The 16,490-nt window shown below is 39.9% G+C and overlaps 1 protein-coding gene across 1 annotated transcript in view; it reads right to left on the minus strand.

Annotated features, from left to right (window-relative positions):
- Nucleotides 1-16,490, minus strand: part of LOC109481175 (dynein gamma chain, flagellar outer arm-like) — a 66,286-nt gene continuing 49,796 nt past the window's right edge. Inside the window, exons 91-105 of the mRNA XM_019783678.1 lie at nt 7,068-7,179; nt 6,390-6,560; nt 5,941-6,176; nt 5,275-5,497; nt 4,636-4,824; nt 4,099-4,293; nt 3,868-3,978; nt 3,480-3,591; nt 3,205-3,335; nt 2,840-2,957; nt 2,521-2,684; nt 2,140-2,256; nt 1,233-1,451; nt 718-879; nt 1-450 (exon numbers count right to left, since the gene is read on the minus strand). Coding sequence (XP_019639237.1) covers nt 130-450; nt 718-879; nt 1,233-1,451; nt 2,140-2,256; nt 2,521-2,684; nt 2,840-2,957; nt 3,205-3,335; nt 3,480-3,591; nt 3,868-3,978; nt 4,099-4,293; nt 4,636-4,824; nt 5,275-5,497; nt 5,941-6,176; nt 6,390-6,560; nt 7,068-7,179 — 2,581 coding nt within the window. The 3' untranslated portion in view covers nt 1-129. The remainder of the gene's footprint in view (nt 451-717; nt 880-1,232; nt 1,452-2,139; nt 2,257-2,520; nt 2,685-2,839; nt 2,958-3,204; nt 3,336-3,479; nt 3,592-3,867; nt 3,979-4,098; nt 4,294-4,635; nt 4,825-5,274; nt 5,498-5,940; nt 6,177-6,389; nt 6,561-7,067; nt 7,180-16,490) is intronic.

A 16,490-nucleotide genomic window follows, 5' to 3' on the forward strand; every position in this document is an offset into this window, starting at 1 on the left:
AGTTTGGCTGATATTACTGAATGTAAATTTAGAATGTTTAAAATCTTTGCGTTCCCATGCTGGAAGTGCGTTATATTGACAAAACTGCCATGTTGCTCTGCATTAGCATAAAGCCACAGATAGGGGGCGCTAGAAAGGTCTGAGCGTTCCCGCCAGCCCCCGCAGAGACCAACGAGTAGCAGTGATGCCATCATGACGCACGTCCAGCGTGAGAACCGGCTCCCTGCAGTTGGTACGGGAGATGTAACACGGGCACTGGTACGTCTCCGCCGCCTTGACGGGGTCGGTGAGTTTGTCGGACTGCGGGACGCACGTGACGTGGATGACGGGGAGGGTGGAGGGGCCGGACTTGGGCGGCGTGTCCAGGAGCTCACTGGTGGTCTTCTCCCACGTACAGCCCCACAGGTACAGCCCAAATACAAACATGCCCTCGTTGGGGGGATCTCTCAGCTAGGGGAAGAAATATGGAAACACTTCTTTGAGCCTACAAATGTAATTCAGAACAACCAAATATGTACAAATGAACCAGTTGATATTTGTGAGCAACTATGACTGTCACAGTACTTTCTATTGTTTACAAAACCCTTAGCACCAACTAAATTTGAAGGTCAATACGGACATTTTTACTGCAATATTATTGATAATAATTATCATTTATCATTATTATAAGTAATTAGAGTACAATCACTGACATGTTTCATTGTTATGACTACTCACATGATCCTTGTCCCTTGCAGTGATCTCAGTCTGGAACATGAGAGGCTCCACATATCCATACTTGTCTGTGAAGTTCTTGACTGACTCAGACTTGAGCAGGCCAAACAGGGCACGGGGCTGGAAAAACGCTCCTGGCCAGTAGGCAGGGAACTTCTCTCTCCCCTGTAAATTAATCAAAGAGAGTTTAAGATTTCCAATATGGAACCATGATTATTATACTTTAGAAAACAGTAATAATGTGAAAGTTCATGTATGCCCTACTTGGCACCTGAAGCTCCAAAAAAGTCTGAAATCTTACAACTGACTTATGTAGCAGTTGCTGTAGCTATAATTTGTAAAAACCATCAAAACGATGTTAATTATTCTCAAAAGCTACCTTTTGCAACCTAATTTTCTAGTAGTTAAGTTTCAGCATCTCCCAAAAAATTGTGATATGATAGCACTCTTTGGCTACATTCTTAAAAGACATGTATTGTGTAAGTTTTAAATCAATGATTGACATCTGTCCATCTTACTTGAGACAAGAGCTTCTCAAAGTGAGCGTGTCTGTTGGTGAGGTCAGTCAGCCATTGAGCAGGGTTCCATGTTGGCGGTGGGACGGCGTCCCCGCCCAGACGACACCACAGCTCGGGCGTACGGTAGTGGTACAGGTCATCCGCCACCGTCAGGTAATCCTCCGACAACTGGTCACCCAGGGGGAGGCCTTCAACCGTGTCAGCTGCTGACTTGATGGCCTGAAGATTCAAATGAGGTAAAACATGCCGTTTTAAATTTGAAAGTAATATCCTTCGCTTACACCAAAATTTTCTCCCATGAGTGATTCAATGATGCACTGTTTAAAGCCTGACAGGGGCTTATAAAGTTCACAGTGGGCTCACACAGGCAGTGCATTGCTGACCAGAAAAAACAGACTCTGAGTATATTTGATTGCCTGCACTGCCTAGATTTTGCGGCAGAGATGTTGAGCAAATGATCAGTGCACCTTATAACACTAAGAATTGAAAACTCACGTGTGCCACTCTCAATCAATGAAATTCTGGTCAATGAAACACTGTAGGTGTCAATGCAGGATGTGCAAAAAAGTATGTGTCACACAATTTACACCATCGTACAGACTTACCAACCAGTTAAGACCTGTAGCATGAAGGAAAGGGAAAAAACAACAGCCACAACAATTATCAAACAGGTTGTAACTGGGGTAATATTGTATGAAATTGTCAGAAATTTGTTTATCCTGCCAACTACATGTAATTCCTTGAATGTCTTTTCTGCTTTATGCACAAATCCACAGTAAACTTAAATCTGGCATGAATCTAAAATGAAATCTGACATTGGCAACATTACTATAACTACAACTAACATGAACAAGTTGACACAACTTGGCTATTGTCTCATTTGAATATCAGTGTAACAGTTACTTACATTGAGTGACCTGCGAACTTCACCAATGAGCTTCATCAGTGCTTCTACCTCTCTTTGGATGAACACGTTGAAGGCTGTAGCTCCTCCCAGTTTCTTGATACGGTCTGCAATGTACTCCTGAAACAGACAGTCCAATCATTATCACATAGAATAGTCATGTAGTTGCCAAGCCATGCTGCTGTAAAGTTTAAAAATACTTTGAGCCCATAATGTAATGTTACTAGTACCAGTTTAATAATTAATGATAGAATGAATAATGCATTCCAAAGTCAGCTTGTGCCATGCAATTTTCGTTTCTGAGACTGTTACAGTAATTTACGGGAGTTTTATTTTAATTTCAATATGAAGTATTTTTTCAGAAAAGAATGATTTCACACTGACCTTTCCCCATGCCCTGGGTACTTTAGTGAGCAGAGTGGTGGAGAGTTCGTACAGCTCCTGCTCCTTCCTGTTCTTCAGTGCAGCGTAAGTCTGGGTGGCAAACACCCCCCGATTCACCACCAGGGGGAGGCTACTGGTCGCACTGATGGTCGTCAGGGGGGGACCTGGAGAAAGGGGGGTTGGGGGGGATCACAATATATTTAGGTTAAAACTTTGTTGGCATTGTGAAAAGTGTAACAAAATGTTACAACATAATCATGATGATAACAATTGAGAAAGATAAGACTCTTTTTAGCAGATGTTGGACTGTACCACATACCTGCATATGGAGTGGGGGGTCTGGGAGATACCACATGACTGAGGGTGGGGGAGGATGGCATGATGTCATACACACTGTTGAGTCTGGTGAAGATATACTGGTCATCCCCCAGTAGGGTCTGTACAAAACACAGAGAAATTATGTCACAACATGAAACTGTCCAAATCTGATTATGAAAAACTAAGGTAAAATGAGGTAAGTCTAAGATGTGTATACACTACTTTCTAAATAAAAATATTGTTACAGTAGCAGTTTTCTATTTTCCACTGGTTACAATATGTTATATTTCATGTCAGGTCATATTGTTGTGGGCAAAATATAATACTCTGAAGGGAAGATTGTGTGTTGAAAGCCCAATTCTATACCTCAGTGAATGAGTGCATGTTGCAGGCTTCAGGCACGTCCAGGAAGAAGTTGGGGATCTGTTCCAGAGCCTGCACCAGGGAGTTGTACCGGATGTAGTTGGCAAAGAAGGCAGCAGGGATCTTGTGTTTCACTGTGGGTAGAATACACAGTCAGTTATTTTGTTTGAAACAAATTAACACACACAACCATTGATTGTTCAGGTATTGCAGTCTTAGGATCTATGAAATATTGTTTGTTTATTGTATCCTTGTGATAAGATTTGTGTACAACTCACATCTGGGGACTTCAAACTCCTTCTTCATTGCGTTGGGTCCCATCCAGTAGTCCACCATGGCTGACAGGGTCTGCTGGTCATACTCATCACTCACATAGCTGCCGTAGATTACCTGGGAAAACACAAGAAAACATTCAGGAAACCAATCCAGGGATGATTGGCAACTAATAGTATCTATCATTTTCTGCTACTAGTAGATGAACTGGACAATTGGTATTTCAATGCAAAAAACGTCTAGTAAGACATTTAAGGATGACATTGTCAGAGTGCCTTTTAAAATATTGAGAATTCATTGTATTTCGATGGTGCTGCACATACAAATGTGTCATATATTTGTGACTCATGAGTGCAAAATCATATTATTGATCATCATAAAGGATGCCCGTACCTCTGTCAGCATGTATCTGAGTGCAGTCCATGCGATGCCTTTCCCAGGTGTACCAGGCATGTCAGTAGAAGTGGTGTCACTGAACTCATCTAACACCAGCCTCAGGCCCTCCTGCAATACAATACAACACAACTTCAATATGACAAGAACAAGTATGCAAGATTAGAAAATGTGCATTCTGAAAATTTATTTCATAATTGTTACAATCAAAATACACAAGACAACATGTACCTGAAGTTCATTGTTGCCAAAGATCATGTCCCCTGGCCTGTTCCAACCTCCCCTGCCAAACCTGGCCCTGAGGCGCAGAGCTCCGTGCACCATGAACAGGTTATGTAGGACGGCAGGCCACTCAGGGCGTGTGCTGGTCTTCAGAGTCTCTGGCTCGATCCACTGCATGGACCTCACCATGTGGTCCCTCATCATCTGTGGAAATGATGAAGCAAAAAGATCATTAAGTATATTTTACTTTAATATACATTTAAGACTTCCTCCACAATCATTGTTTTATTTGCATTTTAATACTGTACAGTAACATTTCCCATTGGCTCCAATAAGGATTGAAACAGACATGCATACTGCAGAAAAGTGAAGACTGGAAACGACTCAGAGATAACTTTTTCTGGGACCTTTGACCTAACTTTCTGTGAATGTCCCTAATGTGTCTACCATGTGGAAGTACAAAAAAAAAGCAAATGCACAAACAGACACACCAAAAACACAACCTCTTTACACTGAGGTAACAAATAACCTAGAATCAGTTCTCACCATGGGAGTGTCCACCACCACTTTGATGGCATGTTGCAGCAGGTGGATGGGGAGTTTAGGGTGGGGCTGGGCCGACACCCACAGGCGGAAGTTGGAGTCAGAGGGCAGCTTCTTCTCCTGCAAGGTGGTGTCCAGGGTTTGCAGGAAGTGCAGGGCATTGTGGGCATTGTGCAACAGCAGCCAATGACCCTGGAGACAGGTGACAAAAATGTTACACTGAGTCTCACAATAATCATACAATCCAATAAAGGGTTAATGCCCCACCCCGAGGTGTATATGGTGAGATAATCACTGGTCAGGTGGTCACTTATTCTAATTAAAAGTGATTCTAATAACTGACCACTTTAACATTATTCACCACTTATGATGTTACAGCCTGATAACCAATGGGAAATGGAGGCTTCTCATAGGTTGACGTTGCTATATGATAATATGAATTATGACGTTAGCTCAAGGCAGTATTTACATAAAGCTCAGACAGTACTTCAGAGTTTTATCTAAAACAATTGTCATAGTTTTCTTCCTTGGCAGTGAAGTAAGAACAAAACGAAATGAGAAGAAAAAACTACCAGACAGAGAAGGCTCCGCCCCTGAGGTGTTGCCAAAAATGGTACACACTACTAGATATTAGGCTTGTACCTCTTCTGCAGCCTTTGCCATGGCCCTGCGGACCCTCCTCTCCTCCTGCGGACTGCCGCTGCTCAGGTACACCACCTGACACGCCTCCTGCTTCTTGGCGGCGAACTCCGTGAACAACGTCTCCGCCAGGTCACTCTCCGAGGTGTACAGGAGGATGATGGGAGTCTGCGGGGTGGACTGTCTCAGCACACCTGGCAGGTCCAGTGGGATCTCCCCTGAATACCTGTTTTAAAAAGGTTGTTTAGAAAGTCATGAAATTGTAATGACTGGTTTCCATTGTGAGAAAGACTGATTTTCATTGTTGTTCATTGTAATTAAGAATGTTGAGCTCCAATTGCTAGTTCTAGGAATGGGAATGGTTCTCTAGAGTAAGGGGCATCTGTCTACAAGCTCTCAGGGAAGAGGACCCATTAGCCGAACAGTGAAGTGAGGTGAGAGTGAGAGATTCAGCAGGAAACCAGGAATTCAGCACCAAGGACAGGACAGGTTTGAAAGTTCCTGTCTAGGGTAAAAAAATATATTATTTCATGTCAAAGCTGAATGGAATTTTAAATGAATTTCTGCAGTAAGAATTGGCCCAGGAATGGGTTAAGTTGAGTTGATGCTATACAGTCATATTTTCTGTTGTTTCATCCCTTTTGCAGATGTTGGATATACGGTACTCACTTTTTACCCAAAACCTTGGACACAAAGTTGGAGCTGGCATGCATGATGCGGTCGCTTCTTAGGGCCCGAATGACACAGTAGCGCTGCATGGGTGTGTAGTAGTCATCCATCTTGTCTGGCAGGGCGGCCAGTTCTGGCTTGTCGTTCTCACAGAGTGTCCTCCACGGCATCTCACGGCCGTCTTTTGGTAGTTTGTCAAAGGCGTCTTGAAACCACTGGTAGTATACTGCCAGGACCTACATTCAGGAAAAAAATACATTTTACAATATCTACAAAAAACAAGCAAAATGCAAGAAATCACACTGTAGACATACATGTACTGAATTTCAAGGTCATCCCCCTCCCACATAGTATTTCAATGCACTAAAGTCTTATTTAAATTAGATATGATGCTACTAAGTACTCAATTACATTGCAGACAATGATTATTATAAGAGTGCTTCACGTACTTGAAGGTTATGGTATTGGTCGTCCAGCATCCAATCAAATGGCTTCCTGGCATTAGCGCGGGCATCAGAGCCAACACCGTACCCCATGGTCGACATGACAGTTGAAGCGAAGGTCGGAGAGATGATGAACTCCCTCTCACCTGGCCCCAGTCTGCCTTCTGAGTCCTCAAGCTGGGGAAGAAGTGAAAAATATCATTGAATGAAGACATGTGACAATTGATCTATAGAGTAACAATTTTATTTAAGAAATTTATTGATTGATTAGTGATGTGTTATACTTCAAAATAAATGATACATAATATATCATTTAGAGCTTTCTATAATTTCCGTCAACAGCATTAAGTTTTTAATTGTCTTCACCAAAACCATTAACAGGTACACATATATGTAATCTGCCTGGTTCTGCTACATGACTTTGTATTTTTAAGAACAGTGTGTTTATGACCTGAGTAACCCCCCTCCGCATGGCAGGGTATTGATTTTTTTTCACAGTTTAGACATTATACATGGGAATGTTGCTTTGAAGATACATGTATCTTCAGACCTTTTTTCATTGTGGTTGATATATGTACGATGTATATGTGACCTGGATGAATTATGTTACTGGGGCTAAAATGAGTAATAATATTGATACTAGAAGACACATGACTTTTTATGTGTCTGATACAATATCCTTACCTCCATGGACACCAGCAGTGCAAACAGAAGCTTGTCCCTCTCAAACAGGGAGCGTGCTGTGGTCATGTAGGCAGAGTAGGTCAGCCGGTCAACCACAGTGTCTGTTGAGGCTCTGTCATGAGGAAAAATACAGCTGTTTTAAAATTGTATATTAATTAACAATTAACAATGTTCACAAACCTGCCCAGCTACAATGTACCTCGAGTGACCATCACAGGAACAATCTAAACCTAAAAACTGTCTAAACATAGCCTGACTGTGTTTAAATAGAGGTACTGCATGCCCCTAAGCTTTTGGATATGAATTTAGGCTTTGACATTTACGTGTGCATTGTGTATGTAGGAGGCAGCTTTTCAAAAATAGCAAAACTGGCAAACTGTCACAATCAGTCACAATAGACTTTTACTAATTACTGTTTTGTATATTGTTCATCCATTTATGATTTAGTATACAAAGGAAATTAAATAATTTAAGACTGGCCGAGGAACATCTTTCAACTCGTGGTGTGGGTGGCATGACCTTGGTAAACAGTTCAGATGACTTAATTGGTGTAAGTGCTAATACCTCAAAACGACCTACAATTATTTGATACTTATGAAAACTTTAATCTCCAAGCACGTCTTAGGGTGGCAAAAGACAGTTACTGTATCAAATTGGCCAGGCATGTATTGGATCCTCTCAGACAGGCCATTGGTCTCAGAGGATCCAATACGTGGCTGCTTGGAGATTATGAAAAGTTTACATTTTCAGTTACTGTGCCAACCATCATGCTTTCTACGTTACCACCTAACAGTTCATTCTAATCTGATTGGAATTGACCTTTACTCCTTATACTATTACAACTATGATTGAAAAACAACTCAAAGTCCATAGTACCTTGTGCAAAGGTGCAAAGCCAAAAGGGAGAGGATTGGTTAAATTTGAAATTGTTCAAACAGAACACCAAAGGCCAGGTCACGAGACTAGCAAAAACTGTTACAACAGTTCTAACAGTTACATTGTTCACACCGTAGTCTGAGTCAACTGCTACATTCAGCACAAGCTTAACATCTGCTAAGTCATCTTCCATTAAAGCACACGGTAAGTCCATTTTCTTGAAAAATATTATATGATAGAAACTGGAGGACATTTAAAATAAAATGTGACTATTGGTTGCTGTTTTATTCAGGGAGATTTCCTTGGATAAATCATAGAGTTTAACCTTCTTGGATAAATACGGCTATACTTTAGGAATTAGAGGTACACATAGTAAGAGAAGAAAAATGGTTAATATGTAAAAGATCCTTTTCTCAGCAAGTCAAAATATGCAATGATTATGTTATGATTCCGAATTTTAGGTTGATGTCAAATATGAAAATTCATAGTCAATATGTTAAATCTTTCTTGCAGTCCAATGTTATGCACATGTTTGACTCATTTTTTTCTTTTATGTGATTAGAGACATACAATCATGTAAAGTATTCCTTCAATTTAAGACCAACGCCCAGCTAACTCAGTTTGATTGTTACTAGTAGTAACTTTTGCCTCTTTAAGTGATACATGTACATACTAAGTAAATAATAATGTATCAAAGATATATTGAAGGATTGTGTGTACGTGACCAGATATACGTGACTGCATGAGTTAGTTATTTCCTCCCACAATTCCAAGCAAAACTCATGAGCAAGCATAAAAAAGACCATACTTTGGTAAACAAAATGGACCTTTGATAAAAATGCCAGCCTTGTAGGGCTGACAACTTTTACTGATGAAATTTAATTGAAAATCATACAGCTTTGTTTTATGATAATTTTACCTACCTTATGCAGTGTATAAATTACTATATATTACGATGTATGATATTAATTGTAGAATTTTTGTACCTGTTAACACTGAGAATTTGCATAATTAATGAGGAAAGTTCATAAATTAGTCAGTCAGTATATAGTTGTCTGTTCCCTATTACTGTATTGTATGGTTACAGTTAGTATCTTTGACTGCTGTTAAAAGCAATTAGCCTTCGGGCATGATTTTGCAAATAATGACTGAGAGGGCTATTAAACATGTGACTGTCAACTAAAAAAAGGGAGAAACATCACATTCCCTAGATACTGTAACAATTATGCCCAATGATTTACAGGGTTCACAGCAAATTTTGAGTTTAAGTGACTTTTTTCTATATCGTTGAAGAGATTCATCAGTCACGTATAGTACAAGTTCAGTAAGATAATTCTTTCAATCAGTGACTATTAAATCCTAAGGTACATACCTCCGAATTTTCGACGACTAGTCAGTTCGTCTTGGTCACGGAATGATCCTAGTCTCGCAAGATAACGCGAGACTAGGACGAGACTTGCGTGGATCTTCTGCCCCCCTCTGCGTTATCTTGCGAGACTAGGATCATTCCGTGACCAAGACGAACTGACTAGTCGTCGAAAATTCGGAGGTATGTACCTTAGGATTTAATAGTCACTGATTGAAAGAATTATCTTACTGAACTTTTTTCTATCCTTTTCAACAGTGCCCAGTCCCATGGATGAACATGGATGACCAGGGTGACTCAAAAACAACTACGGTTGAACTTTCCTCTCGTAATAAGCTATACAGAAGGATTAGTGATAATTTTTCTGAAATTGAAGTGGAAAGCTTGCGAGAGTTGATGATTACTGATGGGCTTATTGCTAGAGGAAGAGTTCAGAATGCAAGTCCGCACGAAATCTTTAACATGTTGGAAGATGATCACAAGATTGGTAAGGGGGATCTTGGATTGCTGAAGCAACTACTGAAAGTCCTTGGAAAAAGAAAGCTTTCAAAGGAAGCAGAAGATGTGGAGAAGGAGGAGGGTAAGTTCATGTACATCTCATGTTATGAGAGGTGAAAGTTGCTCTTGCTGATCAGGAATACTGACAGAGGCTTTTGTACAATAAGAGACGAATTGAGATCTCCCAAGTAAAAAGTATGTAAAATTAATTAATTAATATGATTATTGTGATAAAGCACAGTTCTGATATCCAGTATTTGGTTTTGCAGATTATATCAAGAGCATGTTAGAAATGACAATGTGCAATCATGTACAACTGTTGTTTTACTTAATCAATCTACCTTCTCCTTACTGCCTAACCCTTGCTGTAAACAATAAAATCTGGTGCCAAAGGGCTTCTTTAATAGGTAGAAGGCTATTAGTAAGTATCTTCAAGTTTGACACCTTAACACGCAATGAAGGAGATACAAGATAAAGGCCGTCATAGAAATCACGTACAATGTTATGTACATGCTTCTCTACTATATATGACTTGTAAATATATTCTACTGTTCCTAAAAATTAAGTACTCAGCCTCACTTGGACATTACAACTTGTTTGTATTGGCTACTTAGTAATAAAAGATACTTTTAAATTAATAGCTCAAATTTGCCAACAATATGATATGTCTCTAGGTAGTCAGTAAATTCAGAGATGATACAAGATAGTAAGATATCATGGTAGAAATCATTCTTTTCATATTTAAGATTCAGGCAATATGTAAGAGTGTACATTAAATTTTGTCTATTTGGTGTATTCCTTTGATATAGGCATGAAAGTGTCAAATGTGAACGAAAGGAATGCCTCAGACGACATGCAGTTTAGCAGTGATGAAGAAGGATCAAGTCACTCTGACAACTCTGTAGAAAGTGACACAGGATATGCTACACCTCCAGAGGACATGGACATACAGGGTACAGAGAGTGGTAGGTCCTTCTCAATGTTTTAAATGAATTTTAATTGATCACTGGTGCAATTATCATGATTGTATGGATTCTGTAATTATTTGGGAGACAGTACAAAACAAAAACACAAATTTAACATAAACACAACACACAAACAGACTCACAGACAACACACAGTTTCAGTAACAAGAATGCCTCAAGTAAGAGGCAAAATACATTCCTAAAGTATATGATTATGGAAAATTATAAATGAATGTTGTTGTTACTCACGTCAAGAAGTCTTATTCATTGAGTCATAGAGAGTAAAGGCCTACAAGATTATTATGGGTCATACCTAATATGTCATTGATTTTTCTTATTTGCTCATTTTGTTAGCTGTTTTTTCTTGTTGTTGTTGAATCAGAAGCGACTCAACCCAACCAACCAAATGCTAAGCCCAAACCGACCAATACAGAGCCAAAAACTCATGTGTCTGAACTGGAATCAGAAGAGACTCAACCCAAACTACCAGACTCTGAACCGGAATCTGAAGAGACTCAACCCAAACCAGCTGTAGCAACATCTGAACTGGACACAGAAGAGACTCAACCCAAACCACCAGACTCTGAACTGGAGTCAGAGGAGACTCAACCCAAACTACCAGACTCTGAACTGGAATCTGAAGAGACTCAACCCAAACCAGCTGTAGCAAAATCTGAACTGGACACAGAAGAGACTCAACCCAAACCACCAGACTCTGAACTGAAATCAGAAGAGACTCAACCCAAATCTCCAGACTCTGAACTGGAATCAGAAGAGACTCAACCCAAACCACCAGACTCTAAACTGGAGTCAGAAGAGACTCAGCCCAAACCACCAGACTCTGAACTGGGATCAGAGGAGACTCAACCCAAACCAGCAGACTCTGAACTGGGATCAGAGGAGACTCAACCCAAACCAGCAGACTCTGAACTGGGATCAGAAGAGACTCTGCCCAAACCAGCAGACTCTGAACTGGGATCAGAAGAGACTCAACCCAAACCACCAGACTCTGAACTGGGATCAGAAGAGACTCAGCCCAAACCACAGCATGTAGAGCTCAAACCACAAGACTGTCATCCAGAATCAGAAGAGACTCAACCCACACCATCAGATGTACAACCCAAAGCACCAGGCTTTGATCCTAAGTCAGAACAGACTCTACCCAAACCACTATGTGTAGATGTGCAGCCCAAACCACCAGACACAAATCTGGAGAAAGAAGAGACTCAACCCAAACCATCAGAGGCAGAGTCAAAATTACCAGAACTGGAATCAGAAGAAACTCGACTCAAACAGCAACAGAAAAGACCACCAAAAGACATTCTAAAGTCCTGCAGAAAAGATATCATAAGTAGTATTGGTCCAGTACTTCATCCCATATTGAATCAGCTGATCCAAGATAATGTTATTGAAGATGGGAAGTATGAAGATATCAAACTACTAACACCTCGAAGAGGTGCAACAGAACTTGTGGACTATCTTTGCACACTTGGACAAAGTGCTTATAACTCATTCAAAAAAGCTCTAAAAGATGCAAAACTTCCTCATCTTGTCAAGAAACTGGAAGAGGCTGAAACATGTTCTTCGAGTCAACTCAGTCACTCATTCACTCCATTGAGCTCACTTCATGATGATCCTGACCAGTTATCTCTAACAGAAGACACATTGAAGCCCCTAACAGACCCATATACAGATTCCAACAAACAGGGACAAAGACCAACTATCATACAACACATAACAAATGTACATGCACATAATGTCCATATTGACCATGCCGCAAGTTTGCCAACCAAGTTAACACAAAGTAATACCGGTAGTAATAAATTGTGGGGCAGCTTTTCAATGGACACAGGTACCAGGACTAAGAGTAGCGCCCCATTACTTGCAAGAGGAGGCCTTAGGATGTCTTCTCCAGGCTATGTCAGCCAAGACCTATTCTCAAAAGATACCTGTGTGAAGCAAGCGACAGTGAGAGAGGAGCGTCAAACATCTGATGATGCACATGTACCATCAGATAGTGCAGTGAACATACTTCTTGTGGGATGCAAGTGTAATGGAAAGAGTGAAACGGGAAATACTTTGCTCAACACGAAGGCTTTCAAAGTTACCCGCAAAGGTGGAACACAGGAATCTATGAAGTGTACCCACACTTTAGATGGTCTGGATGGTATCAGAAGAAAAGTAACTGTAGTGGATACTCCAGGACTTTCAGAGACGCCAAAAAAGTCTGAGCTGGATGAGATCAAGAAAGGGGCCAACATGATGACTGAGGGTGTTGATGCTGTTGTGCTAGTTTGGAGGGATCAATCAGACGAAAATGCAAATAAAGAAATTGAAGTGTTTCATTCACTCCATAAGATGTTTGGTGATGATCTCTACAAGCATCTTGTGATCATTGTGACACACATGGAGCAAGAAGAGTTACCACTGTTTCTAGAAGAACTTCCTCCTGCTATGAAAAAGTTGGTCGACGGGTGTGGAGAGAGAATAGTAGCCTTTGACAACAAATCTAGAGACAAGGAAGCACTAAACCAGAAAACTGAACAGCTCTTACAAGCCATGAAAATATTGCCAAGAACTCAAAGACTACAAATCAAGCATCATAATGAAAAGAAGACGAGCAATGTTGAAGATATAAACCTCCTGTTGATTGGATGCAAATGCAATGGGAAGAGTAGCACAGCCAACACAATCTTAGGAGAGAACATAATGATTGTTTCTAAGAGTGGAACAACGGAAAGTCAAAGGGAAATGACTTCCTACATACCACCATGGTGTGATGACTTGGAGGTACAGATTGGAGTGACTGATACACCAGGAGTTTCTAAAGAAATGACTGAGTCAGAATTTGATCAACTGGAGAAAGCAGTGCATTTGAACCCTGGGGGCATTGATGCTATTGTGCTAGTCTGGCCTGAAAGGATGTCTGAAGATATTGCTGAAGTGGAAAATAAAGCATTTCAGTCCCTACATCGAATGTTTGGTGATAAAATGAAAAAGCGTCTTTTGATTGCAGTGACCAGCACCATGCACAATTCAATTGAAGAGTATTGTCAAGAGCTTCCTGAATCATTGCAGTCAATCCAACAAAACAGTCAAGGCATCTTTGGCTTCAACAACAAGTACAAAGACAACCAAGATGCCATTCATCAACTTATTAAAGCTGCACAAGACATCAAGAAGAACCATGGACGGTACACTGAAAAACATCTGTATCCGACATGTCGGATTGAGCAGGGTGATGAGTTAAGGGTAGCAGTGATCGAAAAGACAGGGTCTGGCAAGAGCAGCACAGCAAACATGATAGTGGGGAGTGACGAGTTTGGAGTGACCTGCTCAGCTTCTTCAGAAACCAAAGTGAGCACTTATGAGGTCAGAGACAAAGGTGATCGCAAAATAGCTGTGATTGACACACCTGGGATCTGTGATACAGATACCAATCATAATTACGTCTGTAATGAAATCTGTAAAATAGCAACAACCTTCTCAAAAGGTCTCCATGCACTCCTGTTGGTGGTATCACTTGCAAGGTTCACACAAGAAGAGGTTGATGCAATAGAAATGCTGAGAAAGCTATTTGGTGAAGAATTCATGAAGTATGTTGTAATAGTGCTCACACATAAAGATGATGTTGACCAAGATCCTAAATTCATGGGTGATGTACAGAAGTACATTGATGATGCTCCTAAAAACTTCAAAAAATTGTTGGAGGAATGCAAGGGGCAGTATGTCTTATTTGACAACAAAACAAAGGATGAAACCCTAAAAAGACAGCAGCTTGCAAAACTTGTTAACTTGATAACAGATAGAATAGCTGTACATCCTTTTACACATGAAATATTTGAAGAGGGTCAAAGGGAGAAAGACAAAATCATAGAGGAGATAACTGTACCAAAGAGTGATGATGATGGAGTTCAAAATCCTCCCTTGGTCCAAACAGTCAGTTCTCCAAGGGGGCAAAACGATAATCCTGATGACAAAGAAGGGGGCATACATGTATCTCCCCATCCAGAAGAACACTGCAGACCAAAACAAGCTGCAGGACCAGCTGGACCCACAGAGCAAGTGACAGCTAAACAACATCGACGTGTAAGATTAAGTACTCCTCAGCAGATAAAATCTGCTAGACGTACATACAGATATTCGTTAAGAGAGGAACAAATAGAAGACAGAGCACGAAGGAGAGCTATTAACCGTGAATCCTTCAAAGACACTAAGCTGTACAAGATGATAGCAAAAAGACTAAAATCGAAAAAGAAAGTGTTCACAAGCTGCCTGCCCTGGCATAAGTGAGACATTTTGAAGACTCAGAAGCAAAAGCATGAAATAGACTATAACTGTTAAAGATGTTCAATGTCACAAAAAAGTTTTGTTTTTTTTTACATCTCACAAAAAAGATATTTTGTACATCTTTTTCAACATACCGATAAGCCCAGTTTAACAGTCTTCTATTTAATGTACCATCAAGTTGTTAAAGTCTTTTATCAGTTTAAGTTTTTTTTACCTTGTTCAACTTCAATCCCAGTTAAACAGTCTTTCATCTTGTTCGACCCTAATCCCAGTTTATTGGTCCTTTACCTTGACATGTATAATTATATATAACCCCAATACCAGTTTAGCATGTCTTTTACTTTTTGCGACAGTTATTGCAAACTCAATTTAACGTTTTCCTTCATATGTAGTTCAATGCTAGATGTTGCCCTGCTTAACAGACTGGGTCTTTTAGTTTTACATGGTTCATCAGCAAGCCCAGTTTCAAGTGTTTTTTTTCCTTCTTCAATGACAAGCCCCATTTTACAGTTCACATTTTATATTTGAGTTTTTTGACAGTTATTTGTGTTTTCAATGAAAAGTGATCAATCTAACTACACAATATAGATTTCCAAGCTCATGTTACAAAACAGCCCCAACCCTCTGTCAAGAAATGTACAGTGAGAACAGACCAAGCCTTGGTCACACGAATCATCTATGAAATACATTGCAGCCTCTCACACTCTTGACAAAATCCCAATGTGCCCACTAACATGTACTGTGTACATATTGTTCTTTGAATCAATTTGAATTATGCCCATGGATAAAGGGACAGCTACAAATTTTACCTCACAAACTGTTGTCAATGTCTGCCTAGATTGAATACATTGTAACAGAAAATCCCTGTGTTACATTTTAAAAATTGTGTGATTACAATGTAGGTCCTTAGGAGTTATTAATTAAGTTAAGTTAAGTTACTAATCACAAGAAATCATAGTACAAACTTAAGACAATTTTTAGTTGATGGCGTGCAGGTTTTTCATATTGTATCTAACAAATACTACCATACTGCACCAATTTTATGTACAATCATGCAATGTTAAACACTGCATGACTGATTGTATGTTACTGAGGATAGGTAGTAAGGTTTGAAAATATGAATGTGTATGACATTGTATAGACTTTACTTTGCTATGCAGAAATACTGTGTAACATTGTTCATGTATAATGTATAGTATTTCTGATAGGCTAAATGTAGGCTTTGCAAAGTCATTGTCAATGTCAAGACCTATAGACAGTTGAGAAACCATTGCATTTTATTTGACAAGGCTCCTTTCAGTGACAGATGAAAAAGAATTAGAAATAACATTGAAGAGACAGAAAACTGCTTCTAGTACATTGTAAGCAGTCCATAATGGAATCCTCTAGAAAAAGATGTAAGAAAAACTACTGTAACCATAATCATTG

The sequence above is a fragment of the Branchiostoma belcheri genome, unplaced genomic scaffold (assembly GCF_001625305.1).
Source record: "Branchiostoma belcheri isolate BF01 breed outbred unplaced genomic scaffold, Haploidv18h27 scaffold54, whole genome shotgun sequence".
In the NCBI taxonomy this organism is placed as follows: Eukaryota; Metazoa; Chordata; class Leptocardii; order Amphioxiformes; family Branchiostomatidae; genus Branchiostoma; species Branchiostoma belcheri.